A 19,052-nucleotide genomic window follows, 5' to 3' on the forward strand; every position below is an offset into this window, starting at 1 on the left:
AAAAATTGGATAAATTTGACTAAAGAAAAAGGAGTCTCATTTTGGTAATTGAGATTTTTAAAATTAAAAAAAAAATCAATATTTAACTTTTTATTAGATTTTATTAATTATATAATCTATAACATAGATAACAGTTCACCTCATCGTTTTTAATATAAAAAATAGTATGTCAATTCAACATTTTTAATAGAATAATTTTTCATAAATATTATTAAAAAAATATAAATATACATACACATCAATATAATTTATACATTATTCACTCATATAAAGTCAATCATTCAAAATAAAATATTATTTTTTATATTACTAACATATTTTTTCGTATTACACACAAAAAAAATCAATTTATTTAAAAATCCTTGAGTGCACGGACTAAATATATTTTGTGATGAATAATTGACTTTTTTTTTTTTTTTTTTTATGAATGTATAATATATATATATTATATAAATACGTTTATATTTTTATTTTTTTAAGTAATATTTATAAAAATAATTTTATTATATATATAACCATGCTAGCTTGTCATTTCAATATACATGTATATATTTTTTCTCTTTATTTGTTATTATTGTGACAAGAAGTAAAATGTAGCGATGGTCGGCCTCCCAAGATTTAAAGCTGATTCCGCTACTGCACTCCATTGTAGTCAAAGGACACAGAGAAAGAGAGGCAGCGGGTTAAATAATTGAGGTGTTGATATACAAATACATACAACATATGTATCTATATGTATATATATATTCATTCCAGTGGCTTGTGCAAGATCCCAATCCCAATCCCAATCCCAGTTCCAGATTCTCTCTCACCACCTCCTCACTCACTGGGAAGAAGGAGAGACATAGAGACAGATATACATATATATATATAGAGAGAGAGAGAGAGAGGGAGAGAGAGAGTAAGAGAATAAAATAATAATGGGAAGATCTCCTTGCTGCTCGAAAGTGGGTTTGAGAAAAGGGCCATGGTCTGCAAAAGAAGATGCTCTTCTCTCCAACTTCATCCACAAAAATGGCCAAGGCCAATGGCGCTCTCTCCCCAACAAGGCCGGTAATATCACTGCCATTATTAAACTCGATTTATTAACTAATTATTATATAATAATAATATTAATTAATTAGGGCTGCTGAGGTGCGGGAAGAGCTGCCGGCTCCGGTGGATGAACTACCTCCGGCCGGGGATCAAGCGCGGCAACATCACCGCCGACGAGGAGGATCTCATCCTCCGCCTCCACTCCCTGCTCGGAAACCGCTGGTCCCTCATCGCCGGCAGATTGCCAGGTCGAACCGACAATGAGATTAAGAACTATTGGAACACTCACCTTCTTCACAAAATTAATGAACCTTCTTCTCCTCCTGCTGCTGCTGCCGGAAAACCCAATAATGTTATTAAGCCCTGCTGCAACAAACGCCGCCGCCGTGCGCCGCCGCCCAAGACCAAAGTGTATTCGCCCAAGCCTATCCGGCTATCCCCCGCGTCCCTGCCCGCGGCGGCGCCGGCGCAGGCAGTGTCGGATGATCTTGTGGTGGGAGCGGGAAGCATTCTGCCGCTGCTCCTCCTCCAGCAGCAGCAGGGGGAGTACGATGAGTTCTACATGTCCATCTCCGGCGGCGGCGATGTGGGGATGCTCGAACAGGTCTACGACGAGTATCTGCAACTTCTCTAAATTATATATATATATATATCCAAATCAGGTAAATTATTAATTAAATAATGGGTAGTTACTCTTTACTTATTTGTGTTGTGTATCAAAGACTTGAATTATATATGTGATCAGCTTATATAATATATTTTTATCTCTTTTAGAGGATGTTTGGTTAGGGATAGGGAAAAAAATCGAACCGAACCGCCAAACCGTTGAATCGAACTGAATCGAATCGGATTTTCGGTTAATCGAGCAAATTCGATTCGAATATAAATACTGCATATTTGAGATTTGCTCGGTTCGGTTATGTTTCAGTTTTTTATATTTGCTCGGTTCGGTTTGGTTTCAGTTTTTTATATTTTTTTCGGTTCGGTTCGGTCCGAACCGAATATATTTATATATTTATGTTATTATATTTTAAAATTTATATTAATAATTATATTAGATTCGGTTTCGGTTGTGTTACGGTTCAGTTTCGGTTCGGATATTTGAAATATTTGCAAATATTTTGATTTAATTATAATTTTAATTATTTTTTAATTTCGGTTCGGTTCGAATTATTTGCAAATATTGCAAATATTTTCGGTTAACCAAATTTTCGGTTCGAATACGATTCATAATTTCGGGTATTTGTTTAATTCGGTTCGGATATCAAATACCTGCATATTTACAAATATCCGACCGGTGCCTAGCCTATGTTTGGTTAATAAGATATACTATTTTTTACTTTTTTTTAAAAAAACCATTTATTTCATAATTCAAATCTTACCACTTTCCACTACATCCTTTTCACTGTAGAGATAAACAAATTTGTAAAAATAAAATAAAATAAAATTATTACGTATGAAATTTAGAATTAGGTTTAAAAGCTCAAGATAAAAAGAAAAATAGGCCTAGCAATCGAGTTGATCGAATTGGCTGAGGGGCACCGTGGGAAACTCAGGTAGAATAGATATATTTCTGAGGAAATAGCGGGTCGGAAGGTCCGCAGGTCGGGAGGTCCGTAGGTCGGAACGTCCTTAGGACGGAAAATCCGCAGGTCGGAACGTCCTCAGGTCGGGAGGTCCGCAGGTCGGAACGTCCTTAGGACGGAAAATCCGCAGGTCGGAAAGTCTTCAGGTCGGAAAGTCCTCAGGTCGGAAGATCTTCAGGTCGGGAGGTCTACAGGTCGGAAGGTCCTTAGGTTGAGAGGTTTGCAGGTCGGAAAGTCCTAAGGACGGAAAGTCCGCAGGTCAGAAGATCCTCAGGTCGGAAGGTCCGCAGGTCGGATGGTCTGCAGGTCGGGAGGTCTGTGACTGGACCAATAAGTCGGATGGTCTTTAAGTCGGGAGGTCTGCGGCTGGACCAATAAGTCGGATGGTCTTTAAGTCGGGAGGTCTGCGGCTGGACCAATAAGTCGGATGGTCTTTAAGTCGGGAGGTCTGCGGCTGGACTAATAAATCAGATGGTCTGTAGGTCGGGAGGTTTGTGACTGGACTAAATAAGTCGGGTGGTCTGTAAGTCGGGAGGTTAGCAGTCGGATCAATAAGGTGGAAGATTTGCGGTTGGGCCAAAGTGGCGGAAGGTCTGCGGTCGGTCCAGGGAGTTAGATACTGTTGCTAGAGAGCGAGAATGACACTTCGGTTGGTTGAGGGCACGTGTCAGCAGGAGAAGGGTTAGCAGACGGTTGGAAAAGAGGCGTTGTAACAGTTCGGTCGACGGTTTTCAGTATTTTTTCTCAAGGAATATTTAAGGATTTGGATTTTTCTGGAGAAATTATCTTCAATCATCTACAAACGACATCAAAGTCAAGAAATTCGGGGATCACCACTTTAATTTCCAGTTAATTTTCTTATGTACCGTACGGTGTTTAGAGATTCCTAATCTCAGGCACTAATTAATCAAGTTTAAGGATATTTCCATATCTTTGAATTTTACTTTTTGTTTGTTGAAAAAATACATCAACAAATTGGCGACCACAGTGGGAGAAAGGCAAGATTGCTGATCCTACATCAACAGAGAATTTTATACGACTGAGGTCTGGCCGAATCATCAGAAAACTTAGTATGGCAGGCTCACAACCTCAATCATCATCAGCACCGGCGGGAGAAAATGTTTCACCACCCGTCGTGCCAAACTCAGGGGAGATTCCCCAACCACCTACTGATTAGTTGTCTTATGTTCAACAATTGAACAATCAGCAAACTGTGACTATGCAGAACATGTTGCGCGAGCAATAGAACATCATGTTGCGCGAGCAACAAAATCTTATGCAGAACATGTTAGATCAAGCATTATCAAGGGTTACTCTTCAACCCACCCAGACGCTGCCAGGGATTTCACCATCAAGGATGCAAGCAAATTTTGCAGGGCCATCGTATGTGGACAACACACTTCCAAGCGCCACAACGTTCAACCGAACAGATAGGGGAAAGACTCATCTGACTTTCCCAAATAATATTCCTTTGGGACCAAGGGTTGAAAATGTGCAACCGAACATTACAAGAGAGGAAAGACCAGGGGGACATATGCAGGATCCTATTCATATTCCTGTGCAAAATCCCATTGATATTCCTGATCATCAACAATTTCGTTTGGGAGATGAAATTGCTCACGTATTGAGGGTGCAGTTCGGTCTAAATCCCCAGATGGCCAACCGACCTGCTTGTGAAAGACCTTTTCCAGAAAGGATTATTAATGAATATCATCTCCCAAGGAATTACAGGCCACCAGATTTTCATGCTCTTTCTGGAGAGGATGGATCCTCTACTATAGAGCATGTGGGGTGTTTCACAGCATAGTTAGGGGAAATTGGTAACAATTCTTTTTACAAGTTACAACTGTTTGGATTGTCTCTAACTAGGACAACTTTCTCATGGTTTGTAAGTCTGCCACCTGGGCAAATACAAACTTGGGAAGGTTTGGAGATGGCATTTCATGCCATATTTTTCAATCCCCTGCCCACAGTTTCTTTGACTGATTTATTGGAGATGAAAAAATATCCAGAAGAATCAGCTTCACAATTTATTGAAAGGGTGAGATTGATGAAAGGACGATGTCCTACAATAATTAATGAAAAAGAGATGACTAACTTAGTGCTTAGAAATATGCATGGTCGCCTAAGGGATGCGCTCACTGCACATGATGTGGAGGATTTGGCAAGTCTTGCATCCAAGGCTGGACGTTTAGAGTCTCTTTTCAAGGAAAGGGATCCGAATTTCAGGCGTAATAAAGGTCAACATAGGGCTAGTATGGAAACAGAAGCATACGACTTTGATTATGATCAAACAGAAGAGATGGTGGCCGAAATCATCTCTTGAAAGCCTTATGTGTGCTCTAAGTTAAAGCCAGCACTAGGAATTGAAGCTAAAGGGCAACCGACCTTTGACAATTCAAAGGCAGACGAGATATTTGACATTCTGCTAACTGATGGTCAAATCCGAATTCCAAAGGGGCAGAAGTTGGCTACTAAGGACGAAATCAAAGGGAGGTCATACTGTAAATGGCATAACTCCTTTACACATAACACAAGTCAATGCACTCATTTTCGAAATGAGATCCAAAAGGCTATTAAGGCAGGTCGGCTCAAATATATTACTTTGGGAGTGAAGCAGCAGCAACCATTTCCAAAAGTAACCACAACAATGGTTAATATACAAGCAACTTCCAGTAAAGAAAAAGGGAATTCATCAAACAGTGGCCGACCAGAGGAGAAACTGAAGGTCTGTGAAAAAACAGTGGCTGAAAAATGGGACAACCAAGATGGTTCTTTTAATGTGGAATTAAAGGATCAAGCTTTGGTTCGGGACCACCCGACCAGGAGGACGGGTGCGGTTGGAAGCAAATGGACTCGAAATAAGAAACCTTTACCAATTGATGTGGATCCTCGCTTCCCAGGCATGAATCGTACTCAGATTCGGAATGCCAAGCGTAGGTATGCTGCAAGATACAGAGACAAGGTCGCTTCCTTGAGACAACCAAGTTCTTCGGAAGGAGGTCGGTACATACGGGGCGCCTCAGCAAAGCAACCGAATGACAGCCAAGGTGTTGTTAAGTATACTGAAAGAGGTCGGTCCATCAGGATTGTTTCGTTGGACCAGTCGAATGAGGTAGAAAAGGATCGGCCCATTGAGGTCGCCTCATCAAAGCAGCCGACCAACATACGAGACACTGTTAATTACAATGAGGGAGGTCGGTCCTTGCGAAAGAAGGGTAAAGGCTTGTCCGATGAAAGAGTTGAGGGTTTCAAATGTCAGTATTGTAAGAAGATTAACATTAACCCGCCTTTGGAGGAATTTTGTTTGGAATCTCTAACTGTTCAACCCGAAATTGAAGTCGGAGACGAGATTCCAGAGAAGGATTCAAGGTCTATCAAATCTCGACTAGGGCTACGTATTCCCTGCCGAATGACATAAATTAATTGGGTTGAGGAAGAGCCTTTGTGGGCAAGTCTGGTGGATGAGTCTATAGAAGAACCAGAATGGGCAAAGATTTCAGATCCTGACTTTCAATCAGAGGTCCCTCCAATAGTCTTCCCTCCCATTCCAGAAGGCATGGCGTCTCATTTGAAGCCTCTGTACGTTAATGCTCATATTTGTGGGAAACCAATCACAAAGGTTTTCATAGATAATGGGGCCATCTTCAATGTAATGCCATTAAAGACTCTCAAGAAGTTAGGAAAGGGAGTTCATGATCTATCTCCTGTGGATTTTGAGATGACTAGCTTTACAGGGCAGCCAACCAAACCAGAAGGCATGTTGGTCGCCTCCATTGAAGTCGGTCCAAAGAAGATTTCTTCTGTTTTCTTCGTGGTGGATGCAGATACAACATATTCAATCCTCCTTGGATGAGATTGGATTCATGCATCCAAGTGTGTACCATCAACACTGCATCAACAATTGATGTTCTGGGAAGGCAACCAGGTTTTCAAAATGGAGACAAATGACAATCCTTTTGGAGCATCAGAACAAGTTGAAGAATCAGTTTTTTATTCTGGTCATGTACCTCAAATGTATCAGTTTTTTATGGCTAATGACTACCCAAAGAAGGGTTTTAAATTCATTGGCCAGAATTCAATGTTCTTTTAAAAGAACAACTGTACTATATGGCTCTTTAGTAAGCCAGACCTATTTTGTATAATACATTTCTTAAGGAAGAAGCAGAATTACAAGATTGTAATTTACTTATTAATCAGTATTATTTAGATCAACTTTTGAAAAAAGTAGAAAAAATCAAAAAAATACATGATGTTCATTTCCAAGAAGATGAACAATTTCGTTGGCCTGATCTGTTAGAGAAAATAGAGCCAACTTTCTCAGCACAAGATGCTCTGCTGGAATTTAATTTAGGAACCGACCTGGTTCCAAAAATAATCAGAATGAGTGGTTATTTATCTGGAGAGCAACAAACATTGATGCTCGAGGTTATAAGAAACAATATTGATTGTTTAGCTTGGGACTATTCAGAAATGCCTGGTCTGGAGCGAAGTTTGATAGAACATCGATTGCCCATTAAAAAGGATTTTAAGCCTTGTAAGAAATCTTCAAGATGCATAAGTCTTGACTTGATGTCTCAGATTAAAGAAGAGATTCAGAAGCTTCTTAAAGTGGGTTTCATCCGACCTTGCCGTTATGCAGACTGGTTGGCCAACATTGTACCAGTGGTTAAGAAAAATGGTAAGATCAGGATATGCATCGATTTCAGAGATCTTAATATGGCCACCCCTAAAGATGAGTATGTAATGCCTATGGCCGACATGCTAATTGACTCAACAGCAGGACACAAAATTCTTAGTTTGATGGATGGTTATGCAGGATATAACCAAATCTTTCTAGCAGAAGAAGATATTCACAAGATAACATTTAGATGTCCAGGAGCATTAGACATTTATGAGTGGAAAGTTATGCCTTTTGGTTTGAAGAATGCTGGGGCGACTTATCAAAGAGCCATGAACTCAATTTTTCATGATCTCATTGGTAAGTCTATGGAAGTTTACATTGATGATGTTATTGTCAAATCTGCTAGTTTTGAGGAATATTTGAGGGATCTTAAGGATGCTTTCAGTCGGATGAAGAAGTACAAATTGAAAATGAACCCGACTAAGTGTGCTTTTGGTATATCAGCTGGGAGTTTCTTAGGGTTCTTGGTTCATGAGAGGGGCATTGAAATCGATGCCAACAAAGCCAAGGCAATTCTTACCAGCCGACCACCTCAGACGGTTAAAGAAATTCAGAGTTTATTGGGAAAAGTAAATTATCTCAGGCAGTTCATTTCCAATGCTGCTGGCAAGGTCAGACCAATCACTAAATTATTGAAGCCAGGAGGAAGTGCCTTTGAGTGGGGACCAGACCAACATACGGCTTTAGAGGCTATAAAACAAGCATTGGCTCAACCACCTGTGTTGATGCCTCCCAAGGAAGGTCGGCCCCTCAAACTTTATTTGGCAAATACCTATGAAGTGGTTAGTTTTTTATTAGCTCAAGATGGAGATGATGGAAATGAGAGGGCAATTTATTATTTGAGCAAGACTCTCACAGGACCAGAATTAAATTATACAATGCCAGAGAAGATGTGCTATTCATTGGTGTTTGCATGCACCAAACTCGAACATTACATGCTGCCTAGAAGAGTTGAGGTTATCTCAAAGGTTGATCTCATCAAGTTGATTTTGCAAAGACCTACGTTGCAAGGCAGACTCATGAAATGGGCCATTAAATTAGCACCTTTCGATTTGTATCATTCTCCTTTGAGGGCGGTCAAGGGCCAAGCAGTAGCAGACTTTTTGGCAGACTTTGCAGATCGTGAGGAGCAGCCGACTGGGTGTGTATCTTATGTAAGCACCCAAAATTGGTTAATGTTTTTTTATGGTTCTACCTCAGGAAACAGATCGGGAGCCGGAGTTTTGTTATAAGGGCCAGATGGCCAAAGGATTAATCTGCAGTTGCAATTAGAAACTATGACCCATAATTCAGCAGAATATGAGGCTTTAATCTTGGGTCTGGAGGCTTTGATAGCTAGGAAAGTTCAATCGGTCATTATAAAAGGAGATTCCCAATTGGTGATTAATCAGGAAAACAAAAAGTATGTTTGCAATTATCCCCACCTACGCAGGTACAGGGATTTGGTAGGTCGGTTGCTATCAAAGATCTCCGAAGTCATAATTAAGTTTATTCCTAGAAAGGAAAATCAATTTGCAGACGACCTAGCTCAAAAAGCGTGCAAAAGAATCTCAAAAGATATTTGTGCAGAGGTCGGTCCTGAGACAGAAATAGGAACCGACTTGAGGACAGAACTTATCCTGTATTTGCAAGATTCAGGAGCAAATGTACCAATTGGAATTCGATTGAAAGCATTACGATTTCAGTTGGTATAGGGAGTGTTATATAAAAGGACATTCGAAGGATTACTCTTAAAATGTTTGGGTCCCGAGCAGGCCTTGGAGGTGATGACAGAAGTACACAGTGGAATGTGTGGGGCTTATCGAGCAGGTCTGAACATAAGATGGGTTATTCATCGTTTAGGTTTCTTTTGGCCAAAGATTTTTTAAGACTGCATACAATTTGCCAAGGGCTGCCAAGAATGTCAGAGGCACGGGCAGTTAATTCATTTACCAGTAACAGAATTGCAAGCGATGGTGAAACCATGACCTTTCAAATCTTGGGCTATGGATATCATTGGTAAAATTCATCCTCCATCATCCAAGAATCATTGTTCTATTCTGGTCGCAACAGATTATTTCACCAAATGGGTGGAGGGGGTTGCTTTGAAAAATGTAGATCAGAAGGAGGTTATTGATTTTGTGCTGAATCAGATCATATATAGATATGATATACCTCATTCAGTAACAACCGACCAAGGTCTGGTCTTTAATGGGGAGAAGTTTTTAAGCTTCTTGGCAGAGTTTGGCATTCGTCTGAATCATTCTTCGCCTTATTATCCCCAAGCTAATGGGTAGGCAGAAGTAGCTAAAGATTATCATTGGGATCATCAAGAAAACAATTGAGGAGAACCCAAGGAAATGGCATTTGTTGTTATCTCGAGCTTTATGGGCACATAGGAATAACAGAAGTTCTGCCACAGGGTTTTCACCATATCAGCTCACTTTTGGACAAGATGCTGTGTTGCCAGCCGAAGTGCAGGTCTCATCTGGACGCACAAGCTTTACCAATGATGAATTTACTAAGGAATATCAACAAATGATGTTGCAGCAATTGGAAACTTTGGATGTCAACCGACTTCATGCAATTGATCAGATTGTGAAGCAAAATGAGATCAGGGCCAAGACTTATGGAAAGAAAATCATTTACTAAACATTTAAAGAAGGAGACCTGGTCTGGAAGACTATTCTTCCAACTTATAAAAAGGTTGATCAATTATGAAAGTGGTCCCCGAATTGGGAGGGACCATTCATAATTCAAAAGAAAATTGGAAATGGTGCATTTATTATCATAAATCAAGAAGGTAAAAGGGTACACGACTGCATTAATGCTAGATATCTGAAGAGGTATTTTCTTGTCTTTTCAGATTACAAGAAGGCATGAAACAATAAGTTTTCAGAACCCATTTGCCAAGGGTTCGAACCTAACAAGGGTTCATTCATGGTCAGATGTTGAATCATGCCGAGGATCACTTTCTCCTGAGTCAGAATCGTCATTCCAATGATTAAGGATTAGTTCTGGCTCTTCATCAATAAGGTCTTCTAAGCTAGGTCGGTACTTCTCCCATTGGTCCTGCATCTTCTCAAGATCATATTCGGTCCGAGCTTTCATGTCTGTCACAGCTTGGCGTTCACGATCAACAAGAGTGCGTAATCTTAAAAAGACCATACGTTGGTTGGAGAAGGTGTGATCCCAGCCAAGGTCTGGAAGTATGGCTATCACGTGGTGTTCAATCAAATCCATGTGATGATCAATGTCGGGAAGGCGACTTTGAATATCTCGAAGGGTCTCATATCCTTCTAGCACGTTTTCCATCAGGCGAATGACACGATGGATGGTCTTTCTGCCTCGTTGGGAAAACTTGAATTTGAAATCTAATTGTTTGAGGGTGCATAGCAGGTCTTCAGCATGACCTCCAACTGGATGATTACCCACAGAAAAGGGTTGGATAACACCTTGCCAATTGTTTATAGGAACATGAGGACGGTGAGGAGTCATTTTAATACTGGTTGGCAGGCTTGTGCAAGGTTGATTTGTGAGTAAATATTTATTTGATGATTTGCAAGGACTGCAAATATTTATAAGGGTGATGAATGGATTGGTTCCCCGGAGGGTTGGAATCTTGGAAGGTGATCTTTAATAAAAGGAGAGAAATTTTATGTACCAAGTCAAAATTTACAAAAGAGACCCTAAGACAAGTTTTATTTAGGACCATTTATCCTGTGTCCTGGAGAGTCGCCTGTTATTAGCAGCCGACTGGTACTGCTTTATGAGTTGTGATCGGGCGTGAATCTTTAACTCCTAGTCCAGGTCGGCTGCATTGCTTTGGTATCGCTCAATTAGGCGTTGTTCATCGTTTATATGGCCTTCAAGGACTGATTTCTCTTGATGAAGCGCCCTCAGTTCTGCTTCCTTTTGCTGGATTGACCCCTCTATTTGTGCCTTGGCATTATTCAGGCCTTCTAGTCGGCCAATTGTCTGTTGAATAGATTCCTTGGCCTTGGTCAAGGAAGCCTCCAAACTTATTCTATCCAAATCAGGCAAGGGTGTCTCAGCCGTCAAAAGTTGGGCGAACAAAACTTCATTCCGGAGTTCGGATAGTCGTTCCATCAGTTGGTGAAGAATGGGGGCAGCAGCCGACTCTGAAGACATTTGAAACAAGAGACCACCAATGGTTTGAAGAAGGCTGTCAAGCAAGTCTGACCTCAGGTTGGGAAAAGATTGGTCAACAGCCTGTGCAATTATAGCTCGGACGTCCGTTGGAATGGGGACGACCGACAACAGGGCTAGGTCAGAACATCCCTAAAATAAAAGATGTTTATCTCAGACTAAATAGAGCATGAATATTGAAAATTATTGTGGAAATTGTTCTTACCTCTGAACGAATGGTGGTTACTGAGGGTGCCAGGATAGCCACGAACTTGGAAGGCTGGTTGGTTGATATTTTATTAGCCGACTCGTCTGCTGCTTCCAATGGGCGTTGAGGTTTAGATCTGGGTCCCTGAATTATGGAAATATAGTGTGTTAAAAATTATGTTAACATTAGCTTGTAGTGTGAGAGGAGAAATCTCAAATGGTTACCAGATTAACAGAAGTCTCTGAGTCGGAGGAATGAATCTCTTGTAACTCCTGTAAGAGCCCCCTTGGTTGAGCAGGTACAGGTTCTCCTTCCTGTCTGTTCGCTGCTGGTAGAGGGTCTGCTGCGCCTGGGTCGGCTACCTCCAAGTCAACTGCCCCTGGGTCGGCTACCCCCAGGTCGGCTGCTATTGGGTCTGCTACTCCCGGGTCGGCTGCTATTGGGTCTGCTACTCTCAGGTTGGCTGTTCTTTGGTTTGATGCGTTTGGGACGGCTATATCAGAGGCAGCAGAAGCAGGCATAGGCGTGGCCATCGGTGCCATAGTGGGCAGAGACGGGTCTGAAGCAACATAAGGTAACCTGACCATCTCTGAAGCAGTCGTCTCACTAGGAGATGAGACCCTTGTTGTTGCCTGCTCGGCAGATGAAGGCATTTTATTCGAGGCCCGGCGCTTGGTCGGGGGCTCAGGTCCTGGTAGTGGATCGGTTGGTGGCTTTGCTGCTTTAGTTGATCTGGAGGCAGGTTGGGCAGTCGCCCAGGCCGAAGTCACACCTGAGTATAAAATAAGGATTAATACCATGGTAAGGAAAGGATCAAGTTAAATTGAAAGTATGAGATTATATATGGACGGGGTCGGGTCTTTACAAGGGGCCTACCGGGTGGGCGGTTTGTTAGGGACGGTTGATTGTCCCCAGAAGGGGGAATAGTTTGAGTCTGAAAGGCTTTTCTCTTCCTCTGTGGAGTACCTTACTCAGTGCCTTGAGTAATCAAGTTCCTTCGGGTGTTGGTCAGAGGGGTCGCCCCTAATGTTAATGCAAGTGGGGGAAGAAGGATGCCCAGCAAACGATCCTTGCTAGGGGCAATCAAGGCCCAAGTAACCGACCACCACTCGCGAAAGGATTCAACTGAAGTTGGAGAAGATTTGTAAGGAATGTAAGAGTTGGAAGTTATGTAATTGGTGAGTTGGGATATGTATGGGGCGATTGCATCAGGAATAGCTCTCCCATCCGGACTTTGAATTATTAAATGAGGATGAGCAATGGGACCAGACAAGCTTTGTTGGCATCCGAATTGACAGGCCAAAAATTGAGGCTGGTAGTTGAATGTATAGAAGACTTTGGGACCCTTTTTATCGATTTTCTTACTGGCGAATAATGACCTGGGCTTAAGAGCAACATCCCAGGAAAAAGAATAGGTGGGATGTGGAAGTGGATCTGGTTGGGACAAAGGTGACAGAACAAGGAATGGCCAAAACAAGCCGGATGCATAACCAATATACCTTTTGTGTGGGTAGAAATGGCTATCATTTCGATTATCAGTAAGGATAGCAGTTATGATCGGATCAGACGCTTGGAGGTTATTACGACCTAAGCAAAGTCGGTTAAGGGCTACTCCTAGAGACTTCTCAAGTGTGGGGGCAATGGGAGGATGACCAAGGCGTCGGGAAAATAGAAACAGAAGCATAGTTCCAGAAACCAGAAAGGACCCGACGCAGCAGTGTCTAATTTTCTACCATCCTTTTCTGTAAGGCGGTGTTAACCCTGGATAGCCCTTCAAAGAGATTGGCAAGGAAAAGGGTGCCTAATGAAAAGAACCGACCCGAGGCTATGTGTATGGCAAGATCAAGATGAGAAGGGAGGACACATTTCGAAAGGGAAACCACAACGTAGCCAAAAGAGCAGGAAGGCTGTGTGTTCTCGGTCGATTACAGGGGTCCCGTTTGCTCCTTGCTGGTCTATTAGAAATTTAGTCCAGCCCCATTCTTTCACGTCTGTCAGAGACCAGCCCAAATGGTCTACCTTGGGCTCTTGTCCATCTAGGGCACCCATTACAGGGTCTTCCCCTACGATTGGCAGATGGGCGATCATGGCCATATCCATGAGGGTGGGGCCGATGGGGGCTGTTGGAAGAAGGAAGATGCAAACCTCAGGGTGCCAAAACGCTGCCATGGCCAGAAGGACTTTCTCATGTAAATGACATGGGAGAGTTGACAGACGTATGGCCTGGTCGATTTGTTGAGCTTTCCATTGACCCTGGTAATGTTCTGCTACTCTTTGGTACCAGGTGCGGTAGGGATCCTTGGGGTTTGTCAAGTGCGTTTTGATGTTGTCATGGAGGCGGGTTGCGTTGTAGTTGGGGTTATTGATCGCCAGCAGATTTCTTGCCTCCAAGACTTCCCTCATACGGTTGGAGTCTTCAGCAGTTGTGCAATATGGGCGAACAGTTGGAGTGCGCATTTTCGTCGACACGAGAGTGGTTTCAGGGATTGATCCGTCGAAAGGGAGTGCAGGGATGGATCGATTCACCATGGTGAGAGTTGTAGAGATTATGACTCACAAAGGCTCGTATTGAAGAAAGGAAAATTTTGTGGAATCAGGAGTGTTGCAATAACTGGTGTAGTTGCCAAGGTGATTTCTCAGTAGGGTTGTGATTTGTGAACTTCCAAACGATGATTGAGAAATGGCGTTTGAAAGTCCCTTGGCGGTAGGTAAGTTGTTACGTATGAAATTTAGAATTAGGTTTAAAAGCCCAAGGTAAAAAGAAAAATGGGCCTAGCAATCGAGTTGATCGAATTGGCCGAGGGGCACCGTGCGAAACTCAGGTATAATAGATATATTTCTGAGGAAATAGCGGGTCGGAAGGTCCGCAGGTCGGGAGGTCCGCAGGTCAGAACGTCCTCAGGACGGAAAATTCGCAGGTCGGAAGGTCCTCAGGTCGGGAGGTCCGCAGGTCGGAAAGTCCTCAGGACGGAAAGTCCAGGTCGGGAGGTCCGCAGGTCGAAAGGTCCTTAGGTTGAGAGGTCCGCAGGTCGGAAAGTCCTCAGGACAGAAAGTCCGCAAGTCGGAAGATTCTCAGGTCGGAAGGTCCGCAGGTCGGATGGTCTGCAGGTCGGAAGGTCTGCGACTGGACCAATAAGTTGGATGATCTTTAAGTCGGGAGGTCTGCGGCTAGACCAATAAGTTGGATGGTCTTTAAGTCGGGAGGTCTGCGGTTGGACCAATAAGTCGGATGGTCTTTAAGTCAGGAGGTCTGCGGCTGGACTAACAAATCGGATGGTCTGTAGGTCGGGAGGTTTGCGACTGGACCAAATAAATCGGGTGGTCTGTAAGTCGGGAGGTTAGCAGTCGGATCAATAAGGCGGAAGATTTGCGGTCGGGCCAAAGAGGCGGAAGGTCTGCGGTCGGTCCAGGGAGTTAGATACTGTTGCTAGAGAGCGAGAATGACACTTCGGTCGGTTGAGGGCACGTGTCAACAAGAGAAGGGTTAGCAGACGGTTGGAAAAAAGGCGTTGTAACCGTTCGGGCGAAGGTTTTCAGTATCTTTTCTCAAGAATATTTAAGGATTTGAATTTTTTTGGAGAAATTATCTTCAATCATCTACAAACGACATCAAAGTCAAGAGATTCGGGGATCACCACTTTAATTTCCAGCATTTTAATTTCCAGTTAATTTTCTTGTGTACCGTACGGTGTTTAGAGATTCCTAATCTCAGGCACTAATTAATCAAGTTTAAGGATATTTCCATATCTTTGAATTTTACTCTTTGTTTGTTGGAAAAATAAATCAACAAAAATAAAATAAAACTCTTTTAATCATTCATTTGTTCATTCTCCTTTATTTATATATATATATATATATTTATACATCAATTTAAAATATTTGACAATCACATTGTCTATATAGATCTTTATAGATGTGCCAATTAGACTATGAAAAATAACGCTCGTAGCGTGTTGATAAGTAGTTCCTTGCCATGGCATCGATAAACATACCGGCTATCGGCACTACGTCCTCTTCTTCAAGGATTGCAAGGTCGATGTTTTGAAAATCAATGAACATGCACATATTCCCATTTTTTTTTTCATCACCAAAGTGTTGTGGTTTTATTCTGAATATTTTGGAGTTATCGAACAATGCCTTATAAAAAAAATACAAATCAATTAATAGCGGAAGCAAATAAATCGAATAAACTCAAAATTGGTTAATGTTTTTTTATGGTTCTACCTCAGGAAACAGATCGGGAGCCGGAGTTTTGTTATAAGGGCCAGATGGCCAAAGGATTAATCTGCAGTTGCAATTAGAAACTATGACCCATAATTCAGCAGAATATGAGGCTTTAATCTTGGGTCTGGAGGCTTTGATAGCTAGGAAAGTTCAATCGGTCATTATAAAAGGAGATTCCCAATTGGTGATTAATCAGGAAAACAAAAAGTATGTTTGCAATTATCCCCACCTACGCAGGTACAGGGATTTGGTAGGTCGGTTGCTATCAAAGATCTCCGAAGTCATAATTAAGTTTATTCCTAGAAAGGAAAATCAATTTGCAGACGACCTAGCTCAAAAAGCGTGCAAAAGAATCTCAAAAGATATTTGTGCAGAGGTCGGTCCTGAGACAGAAATAGGAACCGACTTGAGGACAGAACTTATCCTGTATTTGCAAGATTCAGGAGCAAATGTACCAATTGGAATTCGATTGAAAGCATTACGATTTCAGTTGGTATAGGGAGTGTTATATAAAAGGACATTCGAAGGATTACTCTTAAAATGTTTGGGTCCCGAGCAGGCCTTGGAGGTGATGACAGAAGTACACAGTGGAATGTGTGGGGCTTATCGAGCAGGTCTGAACATAAGATGGGTTATTCATCGTTTAGGTTTCTTTTGGCCAAAGATTTTTTAAGACTGCATACAATTTGCCAAGGGCTGCCAAGAATGTCAGAGGCACGGGCAGTTAATTCATTTACCAGTAACAGAATTGCAAGCGATGGTGAAACCATGACCTTTCAAATCTTGGGCTATGGATATCATTGGTAAAATTCATCCTCCATCATCCAAGAATCATTGTTCTATTCTGGTCGCAACAGATTATTTCACCAAATGGGTGGAGGGGGTTGCTTTGAAAAATGTAGATCAGAAGGAGGTTATTGATTTTGTGCTGAATCAGATCATATATAGATATGATATACCTCATTCAGTAACAACCGACCAAGGTCTGGTCTTTAATGGGGAGAAGTTTTTAAGCTTCTTGGCAGAGTTTGGCATTCGTCTGAATCATTCTTCGCCTTATTATCCCCAAGCTAATGGGTAGGCAGAAGTAGCTAAAGATTATCATTGGGATCATCAAGAAAACAATTGAGGAGAACCCAAGGAAATGGCATTTGTTGTTATCTCGAGCTTTATGGGCACATAGGAATAACAGAAGTTCTGCCACAGGGTTTTCACCATATCAGCTCACTTTTGGACAAGATGCTGTGTTGCCAGCCGAAGTGCAGGTCTCATCTGGACGCACAAGCTTTACCAATGATGAATTTACTAAGGAATATCAACAAATGATGTTGCAGCAATTGGAAACTTTGGATGTCAACCGACTTCATGCAATTGATCAGATTGTGAAGCAAAATGAGATCAGGGCCAAGACTTATGGAAAGAAAATCATTTACTAAACATTTAAAGAAGGAGACCTGGTCTGGAAGACTATTCTTCCAACTTATAAAAAGGTTGATCAATTATGAAAGTGGTCCCCGAATTGGGAGGGACCATTCATAATTCAAAAGAAAATTGGAAATGGTGCATTTATTATCATAAATCAAGAAGGTAAAAGGGTACACGACTGCATTAATGCTAGATATCTGAAGAGGTATTTTCTTGTCTTTTCAGATTACAAGAAGGCATGAAACAATAAGTTTTCAGAACCCATTTGCCAAGGGTTCGAACCTAACAAGGGTTCATTCATGGTCAGATGTTGAATCATGCCGAGGATCACTTTCTCCTGAGTCAGAATCGTCATTCCAATGATTAAGGATTAGTTCTGGCTCTTCATCAATAAGGTCTTCTAAGCTAGGTCGGTACTTCTCCCATTGGTCCTGCATCTTCTCAAGATCATATTCGGTCCGAGCTTTCATGTCTGTCACAGCTTGGCGTTCACGATCAACAAGAGTGCGTAATCTTAAAAAGACCATACGTTGGTTGGAGAAGGTGTGATCCCAGCCAAGGTCTGGAAGTATGGCTATCACGTGGTGTTCAATCAAATCCATGTGATGATCAATGTCGGGAAGGCGACTTTGAATATCTCGAAGGGTCTCATATCCTTCTAGCACGTTTTCCATCAGGCGAATGACACGATGGATGGTCTTTCTGCCTCGTTGGGAAAACTTGAATTTGAAATCTAATTGTTTGAGGGTGCATAGCAGGTCTTCAGCATGACCTCCAACTGGATGATTACCCACAGAAAAGGGTTGGATAACACCTTGCCAATTGTTTATAGGAACATGAGGACGGTGAGGAGTCATTTTAATACTGGTTGGCAGGCTTGTGCAAGGTTGATTTGTGAGTAAATATTTATTTGATGATTTGCAAGGACTGCAAATATTTATAAGGGTGATGAATGGATTGGTTCCCCGGAGGGTTGGAATCTTGGAAGGTGATCTTTAATAAAAGGAGAGAAATTTTATGTACCAAGTCAAAATTTACAAAAGAGACCCTAAGACAAGTTTTATTTAGGACCATTTATCCTGTGTCCTAGAGAGTCGCCTGTTATTAGCAGCCGACTGGTACTGCTTTATGAGTTGTGATCGGGCGTGAATCTTTAACTCCTAGTCCAGGTCGGCTGCATTGCTTTGGTATCGCTCAATTAGGCGTTGTTCATCGTTTATATGGCCTTCAAGGACTGATTTCTCTTGATGAAGCGCCCTCAGTTCTGCTTCCTTTTGCTGGATTGACCCCTCTATTTGTGCCTTGGCATTATTCAGGCCTTCTAGTCGGCCAATTGTCTGTTGAATAGATTCCTTGGCCTTGGTCAAGGAAGCCTCCAAACTTATTCTATCCAAATCAGGCAAGGGTGTCTCAGCCGTCAAAAGTTGGGCGAACAAAACTTCATTCCGGAGTTCGGATAGTCGTTCCATCAGTTGGTGAAGAATGGGGGCAGCAGCCGACTCTGAAGACATTTGAAACAAGAGACCACCAATGGTTTGAAGAAGGCTGTCAAGCAAGTCTGACCTCAGGTTGGGAAAAGATTGGTCAACAGCCTGTGCAATTATAGCTCGGACGTCCGTTGGAATGGGGACGACCGACAACAGGGCTAGGTCAGAACATCCCTAAAATAAAAGATGTTTATCTCAGACTAAATAGAGCATGAATATTGAAAATTATTGTGGAAATTGTTCTTACCTCTGAACGAATGGTGGTTACTGAGGGT

The 19,052-nt window shown here is 42.0% G+C and overlaps 1 protein-coding gene across 1 annotated transcript; it reads left to right on the top strand.

Moving 5' to 3' along the window:
* The first annotated feature begins 573 nt into the window (after nt 1-573).
* On the top strand, nt 574-1,924 carry LOC127255717 (transcription factor MYB1-like). The gene is made up of 2 exons (XM_051281409.1): nt 574-1,053; nt 1,125-1,924. Exons 1-2 carry the CDS (start codon nt 921-923, stop codon nt 1,667-1,669), a joined length of 678 nt encoding a protein of 225 aa, XP_051137366.1. The 5' UTR covers nt 574-920; the 3' UTR covers nt 1,670-1,924.
* Nucleotides 1,925-19,052: the final 17,128 nt, after the last annotated feature.

The sequence above is a fragment of the Andrographis paniculata genome, unplaced genomic scaffold, assembly GCF_009805555.1.
Source record: "Andrographis paniculata isolate CXL003 unplaced genomic scaffold, ASM980555v1 Contig54END, whole genome shotgun sequence".
Classification (NCBI taxonomy): domain Eukaryota; kingdom Viridiplantae; phylum Streptophyta; class Magnoliopsida; order Lamiales; family Acanthaceae; genus Andrographis; species Andrographis paniculata.

Excerpts from the sequence above, each read along its gene's own strand:
- LOC127255717 (XM_051281409.1), top strand. The coding sequence starts at position 921 with ATGGGAAGATCTCCTTGCTGCTCGAAAGTGGGTTTGAGAAAAGGGCCA. Across the intron at positions 1,054-1,124 it reads CTCTCTCCCCAACAAGGCCG|GGCTGCTGAGGTGCGGGAAG; the intron begins GTAATATCACTG and ends TTAATTAATTAG.